Source organism: Ictalurus furcatus, chromosome 4 (assembly GCF_023375685.1).
Source record: "Ictalurus furcatus strain D&B chromosome 4, Billie_1.0, whole genome shotgun sequence".
Classification (NCBI taxonomy): domain Eukaryota; kingdom Metazoa; phylum Chordata; class Actinopteri; order Siluriformes; family Ictaluridae; genus Ictalurus; species Ictalurus furcatus.
Window position 1 is genome coordinate 34841182 of NC_071258.1, and position 20348 is coordinate 34861529.

Below are 20348 nucleotides of genomic sequence, written 5' to 3' on the forward strand. Positions count from 1 at the left end.
ATATAAGTTATTTTTAAAAATCATAGAAGTTATGAAAAGTAAGTTTTAAAAAAGTAGGCTACAAAAACAAAAGCAAACAAAATCTATCTATCTATCTATCTATCTATCTATCTATCTATCAAAAGCAGATTATAGATTAGGTTATATATTCATAGATTTCATATAGAATATAGATAATCATTATATCTGGTCTCCTTCCATATATGGGGTGGGGGCGGGGTCGTGTCACGTGACATGTCACTGAGGGGGAATAACAGATCTGAACAAAGTGAAACTGAACGAAAGTGCGGAGGCTGTTTGAAAAACAACACGGTAAGTCCTGTAACATAATACACATGGGTTTTGGTAACTATCTTAAAATTAATCTGTGTTTCTGACAGGCTAAAACACACACACACAGAGAAACCTGGAGTTTTTCTTGTTTTATTAGCGAGTAACAGCTTTCAAAATGGCGCGTGGTTGTTTGGAGTGCGCGAGCTGTTCCTTGTTTACAGTTTCTAACAGTTTTACGCGCGCTTAGTGAAACCGAGCTGCTGTAAAGTTCCATTCAGATTCAGAGTTTTCTCCGAATATACTTCGAGTATAAATAACTGATATCCGTTCAATAATCGGTTTGGTCTTGTAGAGGTATAGTGTTGGTGATACTAATACTGGTACTTATAAAAGTCATCAAACGTCATCAATGCCTCACATGAAGCCTCGTGCTTCTTTCGGTTTCAGCACAGCATTACCCACCCAGTGCAGTAGTGTATCCGGAATTATTAAGCAATATATGTTGCATGCTTGTTAGGTACAAAGATATACACAACCGCCTCTGAAAGTATTGGAACAACAAGGTCAAGTCTATTGATTTCGCCATACATCGAAGAGATTTGGGTTTGAGATCAAAAGATGAATATGAGACGATAGATCAGGATTCAGATCAGCCAAAGTGTGGAGAAAGAAAGGATCTGCTCATGATCTAAAACATACAAGCTCATCAGTCATGCATGATGTTGGTAGTGTTATGGCATGGGCGTGCATGGCTGCTTCTGGAACAGGTTCACTGATCTTTATTGATGATGGAACTCATGATGGTAGCAGCGGAATGAATTCAGAAGTTTACAGAAACAATTGGTCTTCCGGTTTACAGAGAAATGCATCCGATATATTGGGGAGGACCTTCATCGTGGAGCGAGACCCAAAACACTGCCAACACAACAAAGGACTTCTTCAGGGGGAAAAAGTGGAAGGTTTTAGACTGTCCAAGTCAATCACCAGACCTTCACCCAGTTGAACAACATTTCACTTCCTGAAGAGGAGACTGAAGGTGCCTTGTTTTAAGTTGTTTAACACGTCTAGATGTAAATATGATGAAATGAAAGTTGAAGTTCTGTTCTATCTGTGCATATTCCTCTTTTGATCTATAAGGAAAAAACTAGAATGCGTGTGTGTGTGTGTGTGTGCGTGTGCAAACCCAAAATCCACAACAATGGGTACAATGGTGATTATTCAAAAGGGACTGGAAGCAATAGTGATCAGTGATAATGGTGCTGATCAGTGATTAGTTGTTGGGAATTGATCACTGATTGGCTGTGGGACCAATGGTGATCAGTGATTAATCATTGGGAACATTGTTGATCACTGATTGGTCGTTGAGAACAATAATGATCAGGAATTGGTTGTTGGGAACAATGGTGATCAGGGATTGGTCACAGGCTTTACACGCAGGTGATGAGTGAAGCAAATCTGCTCTCTTAAGCGTGTATAAGCAGTAGCTGTGACATGAGCCGTGTGCAGGACAGTCACTACAGTCTGCCCAAAATGGCTCTCAGTTGGTCAAAGGGGTCTAAAAAGTCACCAGATACAGCAACAAAGTCAGTAAGTAGGAAACACTGGACAGACTCAAACATGATGAGCAATCATTGATTACAGATTTTCTGCAGATCACCAGATAACTTTTCTGTCAGGATTTACTATAAACGTGAGTAAATATGTACCTTATTACCATTTTTCAAATGTGATTATATATGTGATTGTAGGTCTACATTTATTCTTGAGCATAGCTTCAAGAAAACATCACAACCCTTTGAAAATGAGTTCATCTGATGATGATGATGATAAAGATGAGAGGTGAGCCATTTAATTATTAGGTATTATGTTTTTTTTTGTTGTCTGTCCATATGAGAATCTCATTATCTCAAGAACAAGGGGTTATTGTTGTTGTTGAGTTCTGCTTGTTATCATTATTATTTTGGGAAGTGTTATGAAGTGTAATGTTATACACTGGCTACCAGGTAATGGCAGGCGTTTTGCTCTTCTATACTAATTTTTAATATGATTTTTTATTATCTACTGTTTAGTTTTAGTTTAGTTTGTTCATTTTTAATATTTAACTGAAAGATAATACTTGCAGTGCACCCTGCCTGCTGGGATTATGGATTTAGGATCAGTCCAGGTGTTTAAGCATGGTAAATCTGACCCTAGATCAGTTTTAATGAGCATCGAGCTGATATCCTTTCAGGCTATCTTTATTTGCAAGGATTTACAGAGACAACAAGATACATACATGAACAAAGTAATTTAGAACTGATACACAACAGCTGGACACAATCAGGTAACAAACAAATGTGTCCATTGGCCTGTGTATGGTAGCAAGATGTGAGGCTTAGCAAGACTCCCAGATTTCCCATGAAGCTAGACCAGACCTGGAGGTGAAGTGAGTGCCTCGATACTCACAATGACCTCAGGGATTCACATGTGAATGATAGTGAAACACATGAGTAAATACTAGTTTGAAGGAGCAGTCAAGCAGTGCATGACAAGATAAATTTGTCAATCTCAGAGATCATGTTGGGCCACCAGTACTTTGCCTTTAACAGGTGATATGTTCTCTATGTGCTGGGATGCACACTGACTGGAGTCGTTTGCACCCAGGTAATAAGCTTGCTCCTCAGGCTGGGCAGTACAAACATTCAATCTAGTGGGCATGCAGAGAGAACTGTACTGGTGTTTGTGCTGTATCATCACTGTAAATGTGTTCAGGCACTTGAAACATGAAGAAACATGGCAAGATTAAAAACCAGAATATCAGTCACTGAATCAAAAGGCTAGGTAAGTTCAGGTAAGCGCACAGTGTGTTACTTCATATATATATGTATATATAGAGTGAGTGTGTGGTTGAAAACATTGATTTAATATTCAGGGGAGTGTGAACGTGCCGGGAGAGTGAGGTCTTGAGGATTGTAGTCTGTGGTTGCCGTGTGTAGGATGTGGTGGATTCAGGGAAGTGGATTTTCTGGTGGATTCCGGCATTGGTGTGACAAAATGATGGAACCCAGAAGACAAGTCCAAATCAGAAACAGAAACAGAAACAAATTCAAGCACATGCATGGAAAGCACATTGCAAAGAAAAAATGTGTGACATTTCTCACAGTGCAACACTGCAACACAGTGGAACTGCTATGTAAAATAAATATACACTTACAGTACATATTGTTTTTTAATTAGATGTCAGAAAGAAAGATCTGGCTCACCTGAGCCCAGCGTTGTGTCTATGAAGAGTGACCAGTCAATGGGTATGCCATTAAACCTTCAAAAGGAGGAGAAAGAAAGGTAAGTAATGTTTCATAGACAAGTTTACAAGTTTACACTACATTCCAGTTTCATAATAAGGTTTATTTTAAGAACAATACTACCCTATTGCATTTTCTTTTATTTTACAAAAAAAAGAATCACTATTGCTGACTGAACACTGGTTTATGTATTTAGTCTGATTAAAGGAAAGAGTGTTGGATCTAGGAAGAGAAAGTCAGTGGATCCTCCATTTGAACAGGCAGAGACGTCTAAAAAGAAAAAGTAAGGAATGTCGCACAAGCAATTTTAAATAAGAACATTGCCCTAACGTTGCATTGTTTGTTCATTTAAAAAATTTAACTCAAGAGAGCTTACGTGAAGGGTACCTTGCCTGCCCAGGTTATGGATTTAGAATCTGAAAAGCTCCTCCCTATATGCTGGTGACAAGACTTTTCTGCTCTTTCATAACCAAGTCCTCTAGTCCACTCATGAGTTTTGTCAGTAAGCCAAAATAGCATCAGCCTAACCCTCTCATTGTATGATGCAGGACTATCCAAGAGGCATGTCAGTAGAAAATACATAAAGTTGTGCAGCAATATAAGGAAAAGAGGTGGGGCTCAGGTTACTGGACTTGAAATCTGGGGTGCGAGATCTTGGCGCAGGGTTCACGGATGGCGAAGCAGCTGTTCAGAATGGCGAAAGTTGTAATTTCTTGACTCTATCAATAACACCGCAATGCTTTCTATAAAGTGCAGTTCATGAAGGTAGGAACTCAAGTGTGTACACTCAGCGTGACATTTTTATGGGGAATCAAGAATAAAAAAACAGGAACCTGGAAATGGTTCAGGCTTAAAGATACAAAGGCATTAAAAGACTTTGCAAAGGTTTAGAGACATAACTGGATATACATAAACAAAGTAATCAAGAACTAATACAAAACAGCTGGATACAATCAGGTAACAAACAAATGATGAAACAGGGGGCAGAGACAGGACCCAATTCAAGCACATGCCACTTGTAGCCATGGGAACTGCAACATGAAGAAATCTGTGGTAGTTTTCACTTTGAAACTATTGTGTAAAAACAGAATACACATTTTAGTGTATACTTACAGTACATATTCTTTTTTTTAATTAGATGTCAGAAAGAAAGATCTGACTCACCTGAGCCCAGCGTTGTGTCTATGAAGAGTGACCAGTCAATGGGTATGCCATTAAACCTTCAAAAGGAGGATAAAGAAAGGTAAGTAATGTCTCAATTTTATACACTTACACTACACTCCAGTGGTTGCCATGTGTGTAGGATGTGGTGGATTCAGGGAAGTGGATTTTCTGGTGGATTCCGGCATTGGTGTGACAAAATGATGGAACCCAGAAGACAAGTCCAAATCAGAAACAGAAACAGAAACAAATTCAAGCACATGCATGGAAAGCACATTGCAAAGAAAAAATGTGTGACAGTTCTCACAGTGCAACACTGCAACACAGTGGAACTGCTATGTAAAATAAATATACACTTACAGTACATATTGTTTTTTAACTAGATGTCAGAAAGAAAGATCTGACTCACCTGAGCCCAGCGTTTTGTGTATGAAGAGTGACCAGTCAATGGGTATGCCATTAAACCTTCAAAAGGAGGATAAAGAAAGGTAAGTAATGTCTCAATTTTATACACTTACACTACACTCCAGTTTTATAATAAGATTTATTGTGGAAAGGAGCTCTAATTTGACCACAATTACAAAGATCCGCTGTTGCTAAATAAAACTGGTTTATGTATTTCGTCTGATTCAGCAATAGAGCTCAGAGTCACCTGAACCTAGAGTGGTATCTATGACGACTGACCAGGTCAATGGGTTTTCTAGTAGCGTTTTAACAGGCAGAGCCATTTATAGAGAAAAGTTGAGGAATGAGGACTTTTATATACTAACATTGCACTCTAGTTTTTAAACTGGACTGCAATAAAATTTTACTCTACATGAATACAGTTATGTCATTAGACTATTAAAGCAATTGTTTGTCTCACTGAGATTTCATGATTTATTTTGATTCCAGTATTTATGTTTATAGCACAAGTAATTAAAATGTTAATTAAATGTAAAAGACTATTCAAGTAAATACAAGTGAATATTTACTTATGATAGTTGATTATTCCTTGACACTACGTTAATGTTGTCTTTAATTAAAGAGACAAACATGGCATATCAAATCCTCCATTGTGGCAGTTGGATACTGAACTCCAGGTGTGTATTTACCGTATGTGATTGCATGTGTGTTTATGAGAATTTAGGTACTATTGCTGCTGAGGTCCATGCTAGCTCTAACTTCTCTAGATCTCTTCATGTATATTTTGGATTCCTCGTTCAGTTTAATCTTTATTTTATGTATATAGTGGATGTTTCTCCCAATGACTTTCTGAGAACTACCTTCTCCAGACATTGCATCACTCAGCGAGTGTCAACTTCCCATTGCCATGAATCACATGACATCTTTACCTCTTCTTTTTACTCTTCCTGGAGAACCAACTGGTCCAATATTTTTGTTGCTGTCCACTAGTTTGTAGGCTATTGCTTCCTGTCCTGTTTTGCTTCTCCTGAATTCTTTTGAGCCCTGGCCCCTCTTTAAGAGCTTTAAACCATCGTTTTATTACATTCTTGAACCCTTTCACATTGCTTACTGCAGTCTATTCCTGTGTTTATTCACTTCAAGTATCTCCTACCAAGTACAACCAAGGCTGTTTCTCCTAGAATCTTGAGTAGAGCCCTTTCTTGAATTTCCCCTTCAAAGGTTTCTTTTAGATTTTCCCCTAAAGTTATTTGAAGAGTTCCCTTCATGCAGGATCTAAGTCCCAGTGTTTGGTGATTTCCTACAGGGCTTCAAATCCAAATGAGACTTAGTATCAGAGGTTGTACACCATCTGTAGTCTTGGAAACATCAATCTTTATATGTTTGCCAAGATACTGCTAGTTCCTGAGGGTGTTAACATACCTAGATATTTGGAGGCCATTATGTCAGGGTTTATAGGGTCTTTCTAATTTGCCTTCCTGTCTTCCTGGTGTTTCTGAGTCCACCTGCTCTTCAAGCCTCTAGCATTGCAATTCCTTTTCTTCAGGCACTCCTATTCCAGCACTGTTCCTGTTCCTCTAGCCCTTTACCTTGTACTAGGAGGTTTGCAGTAAGCCTTTGCCCTGGATGCACTTTGTCATGGCCCTCCTTTGTTTCCTAGTGCTATCCTTTCACTCTTCAGGTCTTGTCAAAGTTTCTTCCTTCATGTCTTTGTTGATCAGTGTTAAGTTTTTGACATTAATCATGCATTAATTTAGTTAATTAATTTGGTTAATTGATTAAGTATTTCAATTTAGCCTCTGAGTCCAGAATATCCAGCGTACTATATTAGAGTGACGGAGGACAAAGTTCATCAAAGCAGTACCAGAGGTGAGTTACAGAGCATCATGTATGTGCTGAAAAAAACAGAACATTGCATCAGGTTTGTAGTTTTTGTTCTTTAATAAGTACATAGTTTTAATTTTCTGTTACTATCTAGAGACGATTCTAAACTCCTGTACTCTAGACTCTAAAATTCTACGTTAGCAATTCTAAAACACTAACAAAAGACAACGAATTTGGTATTGTTTTCTTTGTGTCTTCAAAACCAGACCCTGTGAGGAAGAAAATATTCAAATCCATACTGCAGAAGAGGTTTCAGATGATTAATGAGGGAATCTCACTGTATGGAAACTCAAGACTTCTGAATGAGATTTACACAGAACTGTGTATTACATCAGAATATGGGTTTGGACACGTCAATGATGAACATGAGGTCAGACATTTTGAACAGGCATACAGGAGACTAATAACAGAGGAATCCATCAATTGGAATGACATATTTAAACCTTTACCTGGAGATGAGAAACCCATCAGAACTGTGCTAACAGAAGGCATTGCTGGAATTGGGAAAACAGTGTCTGTGCAGAAGTTTGTTCTGGACTGGGCTGAAGGAAAAGCAAATCAGGATTTGGATTTCATTTTTCCATTTAACTTTAGGGAGTTGAATTTTAAGAAGAAAGAAAATCTCAGTTTGTTGGAGCTTTTCCATTGTTTCTTCCCAGAAACCAAAGAACTTAAACTAGACTATAATCACAACAGAATTATGTTCATCTTTGATGGACTGGATGAGTCTCGTTTTTCTCTCGATTTCCTAAGCAGCAAAAGGTTGACAGATCTAACAGAGTCAGCTTCAGTAGACGTACTCTTAACAAACCTTATTAACAGGAATCTTCTTCCATCTGCATTCCTCTGGATAACATCTCGGCCGGCAGCCTCCGGTCAGATTCCTCCCGTTTATATTGACAGAGTAACAGCGGTACGAGGTTTCAATGACCCTCAGAAAGACGAGTACTTCAGAAAAAGAATCAGTGATCAAACCCTGGCTGATAAAATCATCACACACCTGAAGTCATCACGAAGTCTTTACATTATGTGCCACATGCCAGTCTTCTGTTGGATTGCAGCGACTGTTCTCGAGGGAATGTTCAGTGAAGCAGAAACTGGAGAGGTCCCCAAGACCCTGACTCAAATGTTCACACGTTTCCTGATCTTACAGATCAAACGTAGATCCCTAAAGTACAAAACACCTGAAATGGATCCTGGAGAGATTAAAGACGTTGTACTAAAACTGGGAAAGCTGGCATTCCAGCAGCTAGAGAAAGGAAACCTGATCTTCTACGAGGAGGACATCATTGAGTGTGGAATTGATGTCCAAGAGGCCACGGTGTACTCAGGAGTTTGTACTCAGATCTTTATCGAGGAAGTCATTTCACATCTGGGGAAGGTGTACAGCTTTGTGCATCTGAGTGTTCAGGAGCATCTTGCTGCTGTGTATGCATTTCTCTCATGTATCAACGGATATCTCTCAAAACAACAAACCCCTGGAATCTTCGGCCTCTCCAGCAAGGCAACACTGTTAGACCTTCTAAAGGCAGCAGTAGACAAGGCCTTACAGAATAAGAACGGACATCTGGACCTTTTCCTCCGCTTCCTTATGGGTCTCTCACTGGAGTCCAATTCAGTTCTCTTACAAGACCAACTGACCGAGACAGGACGCAGCTCTCTGAGCAAACATGCTGCTGTCACAAACAGGGAAATAACCACATACATCAAGGAGAAGATCAAGAAGTATCCATCAACATGCAGATCCATCAATCTGTTCCATTGTCTGAATGAACTGAATGACCAGTCTCTGGTACAGGAAGTTCAAACCTTTTTGAATAAAACAGCAGATTATTGTCTCCAAGGAGTCAGACTTTCTCCAGTTCAGTGGTCAGCTGTGGTTTTCTTCTTGTCGAACTCAGAAAAGGAGCTGGAAGAGTTCAACCTACAGAAATATGCAGCATCAGATGAGTGTTTGATGAAACTGCACCAAGTTGTTGCAGTGTCCAGAAAAGCTCTGTAAGTTTCTCCTGGATATTGTGTGATTTGTATTACAGTATAAATTCATTAGATTCCAATACTGACAAGTGTTTGTTTAACTTATTACGGTCATTCAAACGAGACACATAGCACTTTAGTCCAAATTTACCACAAAGTCTTTCGGTTTTAGACCGGATCATTCTTATTCTTATTACTGAGCTGTGTTGTTTCAACAGGATAAAGGGACCGACATATTTATAGAATCCATTTTTTTGTAATGATGTAAAGGAGCAGGCATGTTTTATTTAAAATGACATTAAGCAATATAGAGTCTTATTCAGTATTTTAAAAATGTTATAAAATCAAGTTTTAGATGAGTTTAAATTTAAATACTTAAAGACATGTGGTGTTCTTTTTTTTTTCCTGCGACAGGTTGTGTAATGGTAATCTAACAAAGAAAAGTTGTAGAAGTCTGGCAAAAGGTCTCAGCTCAGTCTATTCATGTCTGAGAGAATTGGACCTGAGTGATAATAAACTGCAGGATCCAGGAGTCAAACTGCTTTCTACTGGGTTGAAGAGCCCACACTGTAAACTGGAGATCCTAAGGTAAGATCTTGGTTTTCTTATTGTGTAAATCAAATCAAGCAATGAGCAACAAAAAGACCTTGCGTTAAAAGTAGGAGAGAAATGTACTTGGGCATGTACTTGATTTTTGGGCAACTGGCCACTGAAGCAAAAACACCTTGTCATTAGGGCCTGCCTGTGGGTCTGGGATGATTTTCTCTGGGTACGCTGGTTTCCTGCCCCAATCTAAACACATGCTGATTGGCATTTCTAAATTGTCCATAGTGTGTGAGTGTGCCAACCAGAACCATTTTAGGGAAAAAATAGGAAAAATAAAAAGCTACAATAACCAGGTTCCATAAGTGTGCACACCCTTTTATAATTCAGGGTGTGGTTGTGTTCAGAATGAACCAATCACACTTAATCTCATGTTCAAAAGTAATTATCATACAGCTATCATCATGAAATTATTCTGATTAACCCCAAATAAAGATCAGCTGCTTCTATAGGATTGTCTTCACATCTTCTTGGTTTTATCTGACTTCTGAAGCCCTGGTCTGCAAAGAGCTTACAAAACAAGCATGGTATCTCACTTGTTGAAAGGTATTGATCAGGAGAGGGGTATAAAAGAATTTCCAAAGCATTAGATGGACTGTCACGTAATTAACGTAATGGAGGTTAGGACAGATGCAAGTGCAGATAAGAACATTTAATAAAGAGAGGCAGGCAGACAAATCCAAATAATGAGACAATAGCGTGGTCAAAAACAGGCAATGGGTCAGGCGATCAGCAAACAGGCATAAACTAGGCAAGGCAAGAATCAAGAACGAGAAACAAGATCAAAGAACATGAAAGAAAACAAGGAACAGGGTACAAATGCTTGGTACGGGGATAACACTCAATACTTCGCAAAAAGTGAATGCCTCGAAAGTCCTTTTAAACTGTGGTGTGATTGTGTGTGAGATTGGCTGCAGGTGTGCATGATTAGAATGAATGTGAGTGTTCTGGGAATTGCGGTCCATGGCGGCCATGTTTATAGGTCGCAATGCAGGATGGGAAATGTAGTCACTGGTTTGCTATGATATGACAGAACCCCCCGCAAAATACACTCCCTGCCCCGGCGGTCCTGGCCCTCTGGGCAAAATGTTCACACAGCCCCTCAGGTTCCAATGCAGGCATTGTCCAACAAGTAGCAGGTTCCTCAAGGAGCCGAGGAGCAGACATGGAGCTGGTTTGCCAGGGTCATTAGGCGAGACCCAGGCTTGGGAAGTTGTCTCGTCAGCTTTAGATGGGGGCATGACTTGGTGTGGAGCGACGTCCTCAGCAGAACACAGAGACGGAGCGACGTCCTCAATGGAGCAGGGAGGTGGAGTGACTTCCTTGGCTGAGCAGGAAGGTGGCGCATCGTCCTCAGTCACACCGAGAGGCTGAGTGTCGTTCTTCACCGACTCAGCCGGCTGAATTCGGTTGACTGTGTCACCAGACTCAGGTGTACGCAGAACTTGGTTATCTGTGTCAGCAGACTCGGCGTGATCAGAACTTGCTTGTCCGTGTCAGCAGACACGGGCGTGATCAGAACTTGCTTGTCCTTGTCAGCAGACTCGGGCATGATCAGAACTTGCTTGTCCTTGTCAGCAGACTCAGGCGTGAGCAAATCTTGGTTGGTCGTGACGTCGTTTCAGGTGTGAGGAGAACGTGGTTGGTCGGGTCAACAGACTCAGGCGTGAGCATAACTTGCATACACGGTTGTCCGTGTCAGAGACCTTGGAATGGAACTTGGCGTGGGAGGTCGCCTCATCAACCTCGGACAGGAACTTGGCTTTATGCAGGAGCTTTGGAGATGAGACAATCTCATGGGTTTCGTGGTGGGACTCTGGAGAGAAGGTCGCCATGTTGACCTCCGACTGAGGCTCTGGAGCTGAGACTACTTTGTGGGTTTCAGGTTGGAGCTCTGGAGATGAGACTACTTCGTGGGTCTCGTGCTGCAGCTCTGCAGGTGAGACCATCTTGTGACTCTCAGGTTGGAGCTCGGGAGATGAGGTCGCCACATTGACCTCCTGGCATGAGCTCTGTAGATGAGACCATCTCATGGATCTCATGCTGGAGCTCTGGATAGGAGGTCGCCACGTTGACCTCTGGCTGGAGCTCGGCAGATGAGACCACCTTGTGGGGCTCAGGTTGGAGCTCTGGAGATGAGGTCACCACGTTGACCTCCAGCTGGAGCTCTGCAGGTGCTCTCTTGTGGAGCCTTTTGTGGGCACGCCAGCTGCTCTTGAAATATTCCTGAGAGCAGAAATATGATCCATGGATCCCAAGTTTCCTGCATGTAGGACACTGTAGAATGGCCTCTTTATGGCAGCCCTTGGTCTTGCAGGTTGGTGTTACCTCCATCGCTAGTCTGTCGACCTGGGGCTGAGCTGTGGAGACCCTCCTGTCGGCCAGCTCCCTCTTGTAATAAGAGGCGAAAGTCAGAGAGGGTTCATCCGTTAGGCTGGACCTTCCTAACATTTTCTCCAGATCAAGTTTGAACCCTGGACGTCCGAACAAATGAACTAAAAGTTTCACCAGATAGCTTACTTGGCTAAGCTCGCGGTCCCCCCCAGTAATCGTGAACTCGGCTTAACTACTGGCTGGGCCAGTGAGTCATGACAACATGAATCCTAGCCACTGCTTTTCTGTGGGCTTGGGGTCCTCCAGGCTGGTGAAATAAAACTGGCATTGTAGCATATAACTTTCCAAAGATACCTCAAAGCCATCGAAGGAAGCTGGAACTTCCAGGGGAAACCACTGGGGAAAACGCATGGACTCAAAGGCTGGTATACAAATACCAGCATGATGCTTTCCTTGCTCTCCTGCTGCTTCCATGTTGAGGTGAAGTATTCTGTCATGTAATTAATGTAATGGAGGTTAGGACGGATGCAAGTGCAGATAATAGCTTTTAATAAAGAGAGGCAAGCAGACAAATGCAAATCATGAGACAGTAGCATGGTCAAAACCAGGCAATGGGTCAGGCGATCAGCAAACAGGCATAAACAAGGCGAGGCAAGAATCGAGAATGAGAAACAAGATCAAAGAACATGAAACAAATTGAGGAACAGGGTACAACCACTTGGTACAGTGTTTGAGATTAGGTGCAGATGTGCATGATTAAAATGAATGTGAGTGTTCTGGGAATTGTGGTCCATGGTGGCCATATTTGTAGGCCGCAGTGCAGGATGGGAAATGTAGTCTCTGGTTTGCTGTGATATGACAGAACACTGTGAAAGCCATCAAGAACAAGTGGAGAAAATGGAGCACCACACTGACCAAGAACAGAACATTCCTCCAAAATTTATAAAAGTACAGGACAAAAACATACCAGGGAGGCTGCCAAGAGACCTACAGCAACCTTAAAGGAGCTGCAGGAATATCTGACGAGTACTGATTACTCTCTGTATGTGACAACAATCTCTAATATTCTTCACATGTCTGGGCTGTGGGGTAGGGTGGCTAGACCCTTTCTCACAAAAAACATCCAAGCCAAAATAAATCACCCCAAACCATGTGGCAAAATGTGTTACGTTCTAATGAGACCAATTCCGAAATGTAAAATAATTTCATCATTCCAACAGGTATGTTTGGTGCAAATAAAGCACATCACCAAAAGAACAGCATCCCCACGGTGAAGCATGGTGGTGGCAGTGTCATGCTTTAGGGCTGCTTTTCTTCAGCCTGAACTGGTGCTTTTATCAAGGGAGGCAATCGTGAGTAGCTCCAAATACCGGTCAATTTTAGTGCAAAGCCTTCAGGTGTCGGCTGGTTAGCTGACGATGAAAAGGAATTTCCCTTTTAGCAAGACAATGACCCAAAACATACATCCAAACCAGCAAAGGAATGGCTTAACCAAAAGAAGCTCAATGTTTTTGATTGACCTAGCCAGAGACCAGACCTGAATCCATCTAAAAATCCAATTAAAACAAAGAAAATATTGCCAAGTCAAGATGTGCCACACTGATGTACTCTTACCTAAAAAGAAGTGGTATAATAATATCTAAAGGTGCTTCAACAAAGTATTAGATTAGGGATGTGCACACTTATGCAACCAGGTTACTGAAAGTTTATAATTTTTTTTTGTAAAAAAATTCTGATTGTTTTTCACTTTCTTTGTACGCTCTGCAGTTTCACATAAAGGGGGGGGGAAAAGTTCTGACACAATTTATCTTTTAAAATAATTTTACCTAGCAAAAAACTGCCATTTTAACAGGGGTGTGTACACTTTTTATAATCACTGCACATTAATTATTTTCCTGAATAGTTTTTGCTGTGGGGCCAGTGATTTAAAATTTAAAACAGAATCACACAGTGGTTTTAGACCTAAAAATACTGATAAATACTGCAACAAAGACATGACTTTGTGGACTTTTTCTATTGCAGGTTGCGTAACTGTAACATTACAGAAGAAGGCTGTGAGGCTCTTACTGAGGCTCTGAGGTCAAATTCACGGCTGAGAGAGCTCGATCTGAGAGATAATGATTTAGGAGACCAGGGGGTGAAGCTGCTCTCTGATATAAAGGAGGATGAAAAGTTCACACTGGAGAAGTTGGAGTGAGTTACTGATAGATTTACTGCTACAAAACATTTCCCAAATCTTAATGATTGACAATCAGCACCACGGTGGTGTGATGTGACCCACAGACCCATGCTGCACAGAGTTACTGTTATAACCCTGAAATTAATTCATTTTCACACACCCAAGTGATTCATTCCACTTATACCACAGCAAATGATTGCAAACAATAAGTTTTTATCTATTAATAGGCGCTTCATACTTATAACCTTTTATAATGAACCTAGTTAGTTCCTGATCTCACTTATAGCAGGTATAAATAGTTCCCTTTTTCCCGTACAGAAAACTTCACCATATCAATAATTAAACGCATTTTTTAATCCGTTTATATGGAGCATTCGCCATACAAGTCCCTGTGAATGGGCTGTTACTATGGAAACCATAAAGTATTAGAACAAGCACATTAATATAAACCTGCACTATTGTCAGAGCTGCTGTTATAGAAAACAGGTTCTGACACGTTCTGACCAATCAGAATCCAGGATTTAGCAGTGCTGTGTGTATAAATTAATATAGCGCATATGGATGTCTAATAATTCTCTCTATCTTACAGGCTCTGAGATCTTCAGACCTGACCTGGTGTAAGGAGGAAGTCTCGTGGAGATAACCGCTAACAGAACACACACACACTTTCTTAGATCCATCATCATTCCTGAAACACCTGCTTTGTAATGGCCAGCTTTTCTTGGCGGATGAGAACAATAGCTACATTTCCCACCTTTTTAGCTAATCAAGCAAACTTAGGTGTTACGTGGTGTTTGTTGTTAGCTTCCAGGTCGACAGAAGGTCTTCCGATTCATAAAGAAGCTCAGAAATATAATAAATATAGTACAGCTGGAAACCTAGCTAGTGATCGTGTTGGTTGTAGAAGATTTGTGTGTTTATTGCTGGTTAGAGAGTTAGAGTCTTAGGTTCATGAAATTAATGGAAAGTGTTATTAATGGACTGCTTTTGATGTTAAAAGCGTGTAGATTGTTAGTTAGCGAGTGTCACGTTGGAGCTCTTACAGAAAAAAACTCACAAGTGAAATAAAGTCTGATGTCAGAACCAGAAGCTTGGCAGAAGACAGAGGTTGGGCAGATGGCTGAGGGTGGGCAGAAGCTCCTGGTTAGTCATATGCCTGAGCTCCTAATTGATCATGGTTGGTCTGATGCTCGAGTATGGGCAGGAGTCTGAGGTCGAGCAGAAGCACCTGATTGGTCAGATGCTTCAGCATAGGCAGAAGCCTGAGGATGGGCCGAATCTTCTGGTTGGTCAGATGGCTGAGGTTGGGCAGAAGCTCCTGATTGGACAGATGCCTGAGGGTGGGCTGAAGCCTGAAGCTGGGCTAAAATCCTATGCCTGGGCAGAAGCTTGAGTTTGGGAAGAAGCCTGATGTTGGGCAGCTGATGTTGGGCACCTGATGTTGGGGCTGCCTAAAGCCCCATGCTGGTCAGTTCCCAATAATGGGTAAAGACTCCACTTCATGTGTTTATATTGTTTTATGTGGAGAAAAAAAACACATGAAATATGTGAAATTAGCTCACATGTTAAACTCTAATAACAACTTGTTTGTTCTGTAAGTGTTAGCGATAGTGAAACGTGGGTTTGTTGTTGAAGATCTTAGTGATTTTCAAATCACATTTGTAATGAAAGATCTTGTAGATGTTAATTAGTAGAGTCCTGTGTGATAGGAGAGTCCATGTGAGGAGACAGGAAGTGCAGATTGTCGTACACAGAGTAACAGACGGAAACGTGCTGTAGGTATTGATGAGTCGATCAAAGCTCGAACAGCAGGTTTATGGAAATGAAATGCAGTAGCAGGTTAGTGGATTTAAAAACGAATATTCTGAGCTGTCTGATGGAGTCCTGACGTGTTTCTGGAGACGAATGAATTTAATCTGGAGGATCCAGAAAGTAAATAGACCTGATTTCTTTAGTCCTGCGCAGTAAGTGATAGAAAAGGTGTAGGAATAAAAGAGACGAAATAGTTTCCACCAAAATATAATTCAGAGTTTAATCTGCTTGCTTTCAGAATAAGAGTGAACAATCAGAAATGGATCATTATTAGATATATAAGCACTAAAATCTGGTATAAAATCATAAACCAATATCATATAACTATATTACTACAGTTTATCATACGCTACTGTATATAGCGCACTTATAAAGCACCTGTGAAGGTGAATCTCATCTTTCTCATTATTATACACATCTATTATCTCGTATCTCATATGGGGCGCATGTGGTAGAGTGGGTTGTCCACTAACCGTAGGGTTGGCGGTTCGATTCCCGGCCCGGATGACTCTACATGCCGAAGTGTCCTTGGGCAAGACACTGAACCCCAAGTTGCTCCCGATGGCAAGTGAGCGCCTTGCATGGCAGCTCTGTTACCATTGTGTATGTGTGAGTGTGTGTGTGTGTGTGTGAATGGGTGAATGACACACAGTGTAAAGCGCTTTGGATAAAAGCCATTTACCATTTATCTAGATCTGATTAATATTTACTCATCTAATACATACATCTACAATACATAAGATATTACACAGGACAGCAGTCTGTAAGAGTAGACTTAACATCTCATAACGATGTGGACATTTTCATAATCATTCGTAAGATAACATAAGATATTGACTATTCTGTACAGATATATATTCCTGTGTTGTATAACCGTACGTTACTCAGTGTGTGATGTAGTTTGCGTTCTGCCGATATAAGATGTGCAAGTGTGTTTTTATATAGCTTACCAGCTTTGGTCTGTGTTTAGCGCCATGTGTAGGACTTCACACTGTTTTTCCTGCTCTAACACACACTCCTGAACGTCTCTGCTGTGCTCAGTAACACTGCACTGTCCCCCGCTCCTTCAGGATGAAGTTGGATGTGCAGTATGCTGTAAGTAATATGTGGGTTTAGATGAAACGGTTTTAAAACAAGCTCTGAATTACGCCATTTCCAATATCAGTGCTGTATGTTATGTGTGTGTATATATTTTTTACTGATATGGAAGCATGATATGATGTATCATTATGAGTGTACAACCACCACATTCGTGTGTGTGTGTGTACACCAATCCTTCTATTCATGTGTCTTGTTTCTGGTTGTGACCCTAGCGTATTATCTTTTTGGGGGATTTTTTGTCTCTGACCCACTGCCTGTTCTCTGTTTAGATTTTTTTTTTGTCTAGTGATTAGGATTTGTTTGCTATTGCCAGCTGTTTTAAATAAACAGACACTCTGAAATGTCCGGAACATTTCACACAGTATCATGAAGCATTAAAGTAAAATACTTTTTTGTGTGTGTAATAACTAATAAACTCTTCTCCTGAAACATGTTTTTAACTGTTTTTTTTTCATGTTTGAGAAAGGAGAATAAATGTTAGAGCCACAGGTGTGTTTTAGTGTATAGTAAAACAGTCACGTGATCTCAATATTTAGTAAATAAATAAATAAATACAAGTTTGTTAGATAACATACCCAACTACATAGCATTATGAAGGCCAAGGAGTGATCAAAACGATGTGGGAGAAAGTTGTGTAAAGGAAAGTTTATAAGTGAGGGATTGGTTGTAATATGCCTAGCTGACGGCAGGGAGCAGTGCAGGGATTAGTCAGAGAACCAGTGGAGGGATTAGTCAGAGAACCCACAGGTCAGAGAACCAGTGCAGAGATTAGTCAGTCCTGTCAGTAACCAGTTCTGTGCTGTGGTTTTAAACTGAAACTGGATGTAGGATTCGCTCCTGTGGGGATCACAACACAGATTAAGTATTTTAGTAAGTCGTTGTGTTGTGTAATCTTCTCTCTCTCTCTCTCTGTGTGTGTGTGTGTGTGTGTGTGTGTGTGTGTGTGTAATCACAAGACAGTGAGAGATGGAGTCAGTGCGCCCTCTAGTGTTCCACTCTGAGCTGGATGAACAAATGACTGATAAAATGAACAAGAGACAAATATTCATAAACAGCTCTTTAAAATAGTAGAATATTAACCACACTACATTTGAAGTATAGTTTCATCTGAATAACCTTCATATTTTAGGCCACACCTCTTACCTGAGTGTGATACAGTCAGAAACAACATCAGCAAGTCTGTCTGAGACACTAAACACCTCCACAAAGCGATTAGAGACGCCACTGTGAGAGGATTTACAGTGGGTATAAAAAGTCTACACACCCCTGTTACAATGGCAGGGTTTTGTTAAGTAAAAGAATGAAGCTAAGATAAAATCATGTCAAAACCTTTCCCACCTTTAATGTGAAATTGCAAAGTATACAAATAAAGTGAAAACAATCAGAAACTTTTCAGGGAAAAAAAAACTTACAATAGCCTGGTTGCATAAATTTGCACACCCCTAAATTAATACTTTGTTGAAGCACTTTTTGATTTTATTACAGCACTCAGTTATTTTGGGTAAGAGTTTATCCGCGTGGCACCTTTTGACCTTGGCAATATTTTCCCGCTCTATCCTCTGAAAACATTCTAGATCCATCCATTTGTAAGGGTGTCTCCTGTGCACAGCCCGCTTCAGGTCACCCCACAGATTTTTAGATGGATTCAGGTCTGGACTCTGGCTAGGCCAATCAAAAACATTCATCTTCTTTTGGTTAACCTGTTCCTTTGTTGGTATGAATGTATGCTTTGGGTCATTGTCTTGCTAAAAGGGGAAATTCCTTTTCATCTTCAGCTTACTAGAAGACAGCTGAATGTTTTATACTATTGGTATTTGTACCTATTCATGATTCCCCCACCTTTAAAAAAAAAGCCCCAGTTCTGGCTGAAAAAGCATCCCTAAAGCATGATGCTTCCACCACCATGCTTCACCATGGGGATAGTGTTCTTTTGGAATTATGGAATTATTATACCTTTTGGAATTGGTCTCATTAGAACATAACACATTTTGCCACATAGTTTGGGGTGATTTATTTGAACTTAGATGTTTGAGAAAGGGCTTCTGTTTAGCCACTGTACCCCATAGCCCAGACATAAATAATACAAGAGATTGTCGTCGCATGCAGAGAGTAATCAGTACTTGTCAGATATTCCTGTAGGTTCTTTCATGTTGCTGTAGGTCTCTTGGCAGCCTCCCTGGTATGTTTTTGTCTTGTCCTTTTATAAATTTTGGAGGGACATCCTGTTATTGGTGATGCCATTGTGGTGGTCCATTTTCTCCACTTGTTGATGATGGCTTTCACAGTGTTCCATGGTAAAGTTCCATTGGAAATTCTTTTATACCTCTCTCCTGATCGATATCTTTCAACAAGTCAGATATCATACATGCTATTTAAGCTCTTTGTGGACTAGGACTTCAGTAGTCACATAAACCAAGAAGATGTCAAGAAAATTCAACAGAAACAGCTGATCTTTACTTGGGGTTAATTGGAATAATTTCATCGATGACAGCTGTATGATAATTACAACCCCAATTCCAAAAATTTGGGACAGTATGGAAAATGCTAATACAAACAAAGAGGAGTGATTTGTAAATGTACTTTGACTTGTATTTAAACAAAAAAAAAAACCTTATAAAAAGAAGGTATTCAATGTTTTACCTAATCAATGCATAGTTTTTTAAGATAAAGGTTTATTTTGAAATTGACACATGCAACACATTCCAATAAAGTTGGGACAGGGGCACTAGGACTAATAGTGATGTGACAAGTAGAATAAGAAGGTGATGTGAAACAGGTAATCATCTAAACATAGTATATAAGGAGCCTCCAAAAAAGGTCTAGTCCTTCAAGAGCAAGGATGGGTCGAGGCTCACCGATCTGACAACAGATGCATCAGCGAATAATCCGACACTTTGAGAACAACATTCCCCAAAGACACATCGGTAGGATTTGGGGCATTAAATTCACAAAGTAAAACATCAAATAATGTGTTTATAAAGTGTTTTCAATATAGTACAGGCCGAACTGAATTTTCAAATGACTCCTTGTTTTTTTGTGTGTGTGTGTGTGTGTGTTTTTTTGCATTTTCCATACTGTCCCAACTTTTTCGGAATTGGGGTTGTACTTTTGAACATGAGATTGAATGTGATTAATTCATTCTGAACACAGCCACACCCCCAATTATAAAAGTGAGAAATCCTGCACTGATTTGGCTTCAGCTCTCGGTACAAATCCATCACACATCAGAGAGCTGGATCTGAGTGAGTGTGAACTAGGAGACTCAGGAGTGGAGAAGCTCTGTGATCTACTGAAGAAACACGAGTGTAAATTGGAGAAACTGCAGTGAGTAACTCGGT

General features: G+C 40.4%; 1 protein-coding gene and 1 long non-coding RNA gene across 7 annotated transcripts; one reads left to right on the plus strand and one right to left on the minus strand.

Moving 5' to 3' along the window:
• Positions 1 to 221: 221 nt before the first annotated feature.
• LOC128607107 (NACHT, LRR and PYD domains-containing protein 3) lies at positions 222 to 17337 on the plus strand. Of its 5 annotated transcripts, none has more exons than XR_008385809.1 (13): positions 227 to 312; positions 1133 to 1309; positions 2022 to 2112; positions 3490 to 3594; positions 3751 to 3837; positions 4693 to 4797; positions 5099 to 5203; positions 5743 to 5797; positions 6917 to 6989; positions 7211 to 9002; positions 9396 to 9569; positions 13139 to 13270; positions 13941 to 14030. XR_008385809.1 is itself a non-coding variant. In XM_053623767.1 (13 exons), the coding sequence occupies exons 3-13, from the start codon at positions 2075 to 2077 to the stop codon at positions 14691 to 14693; spliced, it is 2712 nt and encodes a 903-aa protein (XP_053479742.1). In that variant the 5' UTR covers positions 227 to 312; positions 1133 to 1309; positions 2022 to 2074; the 3' UTR covers positions 14694 to 17337. The 5 variants fall into 5 exon arrangements, 4 of the variants coding, with proteins under 4 accessions (XP_053479744.1, XP_053479742.1, XP_053479745.1 ...); XM_053623767.1 differs by lacking the exon at positions 13139 to 13270 and adding an exon at positions 14687 to 17337 and having other exon boundaries at positions 13941 to 14111; XM_053623769.1 differs by lacking the exons at positions 1133 to 1309; positions 13139 to 13270 and adding an exon at positions 14687 to 17337 and having other exon boundaries at positions 222 to 312; positions 13941 to 14111.
• Positions 2119 to 4797, minus strand: LOC128607114 (uncharacterized). 2 transcript variants are annotated; one of them, XR_008385814.1, is made up of 3 exons: positions 4719 to 4797; positions 3516 to 3571; positions 2119 to 3277 (listed from the first exon to the last, which is right to left on the minus strand). It is a non-coding gene; the product is annotated as an uncharacterized LOC128607114 (long non-coding RNA). The 2 variants fall into 2 exon arrangements; XR_008385813.1 differs by having other exon boundaries at positions 3516 to 4625; positions 4719 to 4776.
• Positions 17338 to 20348: the final 3011 nt, after the last annotated feature.

Excerpts from the sequence above, each read along its gene's own strand:
- LOC128607107 (XM_053623769.1), top strand. The coding sequence starts at position 2,075 with ATGAGTTCATCTGATGATGATGATGATAAAGATGAGAG. Across the intron at positions 3,595-3,750 it reads CAAAAGGAGGAGAAAGAAAG|TCTGATTAAAGGAAAGAGTG; the intron begins GTAAGTAATGTT and ends TTATGTATTTAG. Across the intron at positions 5,798-6,916 it reads AGTTGGATACTGAACTCCAG|CCTCTGAGTCCAGAATATCC; the intron begins GTGTGTATTTAC and ends ATTTCAATTTAG.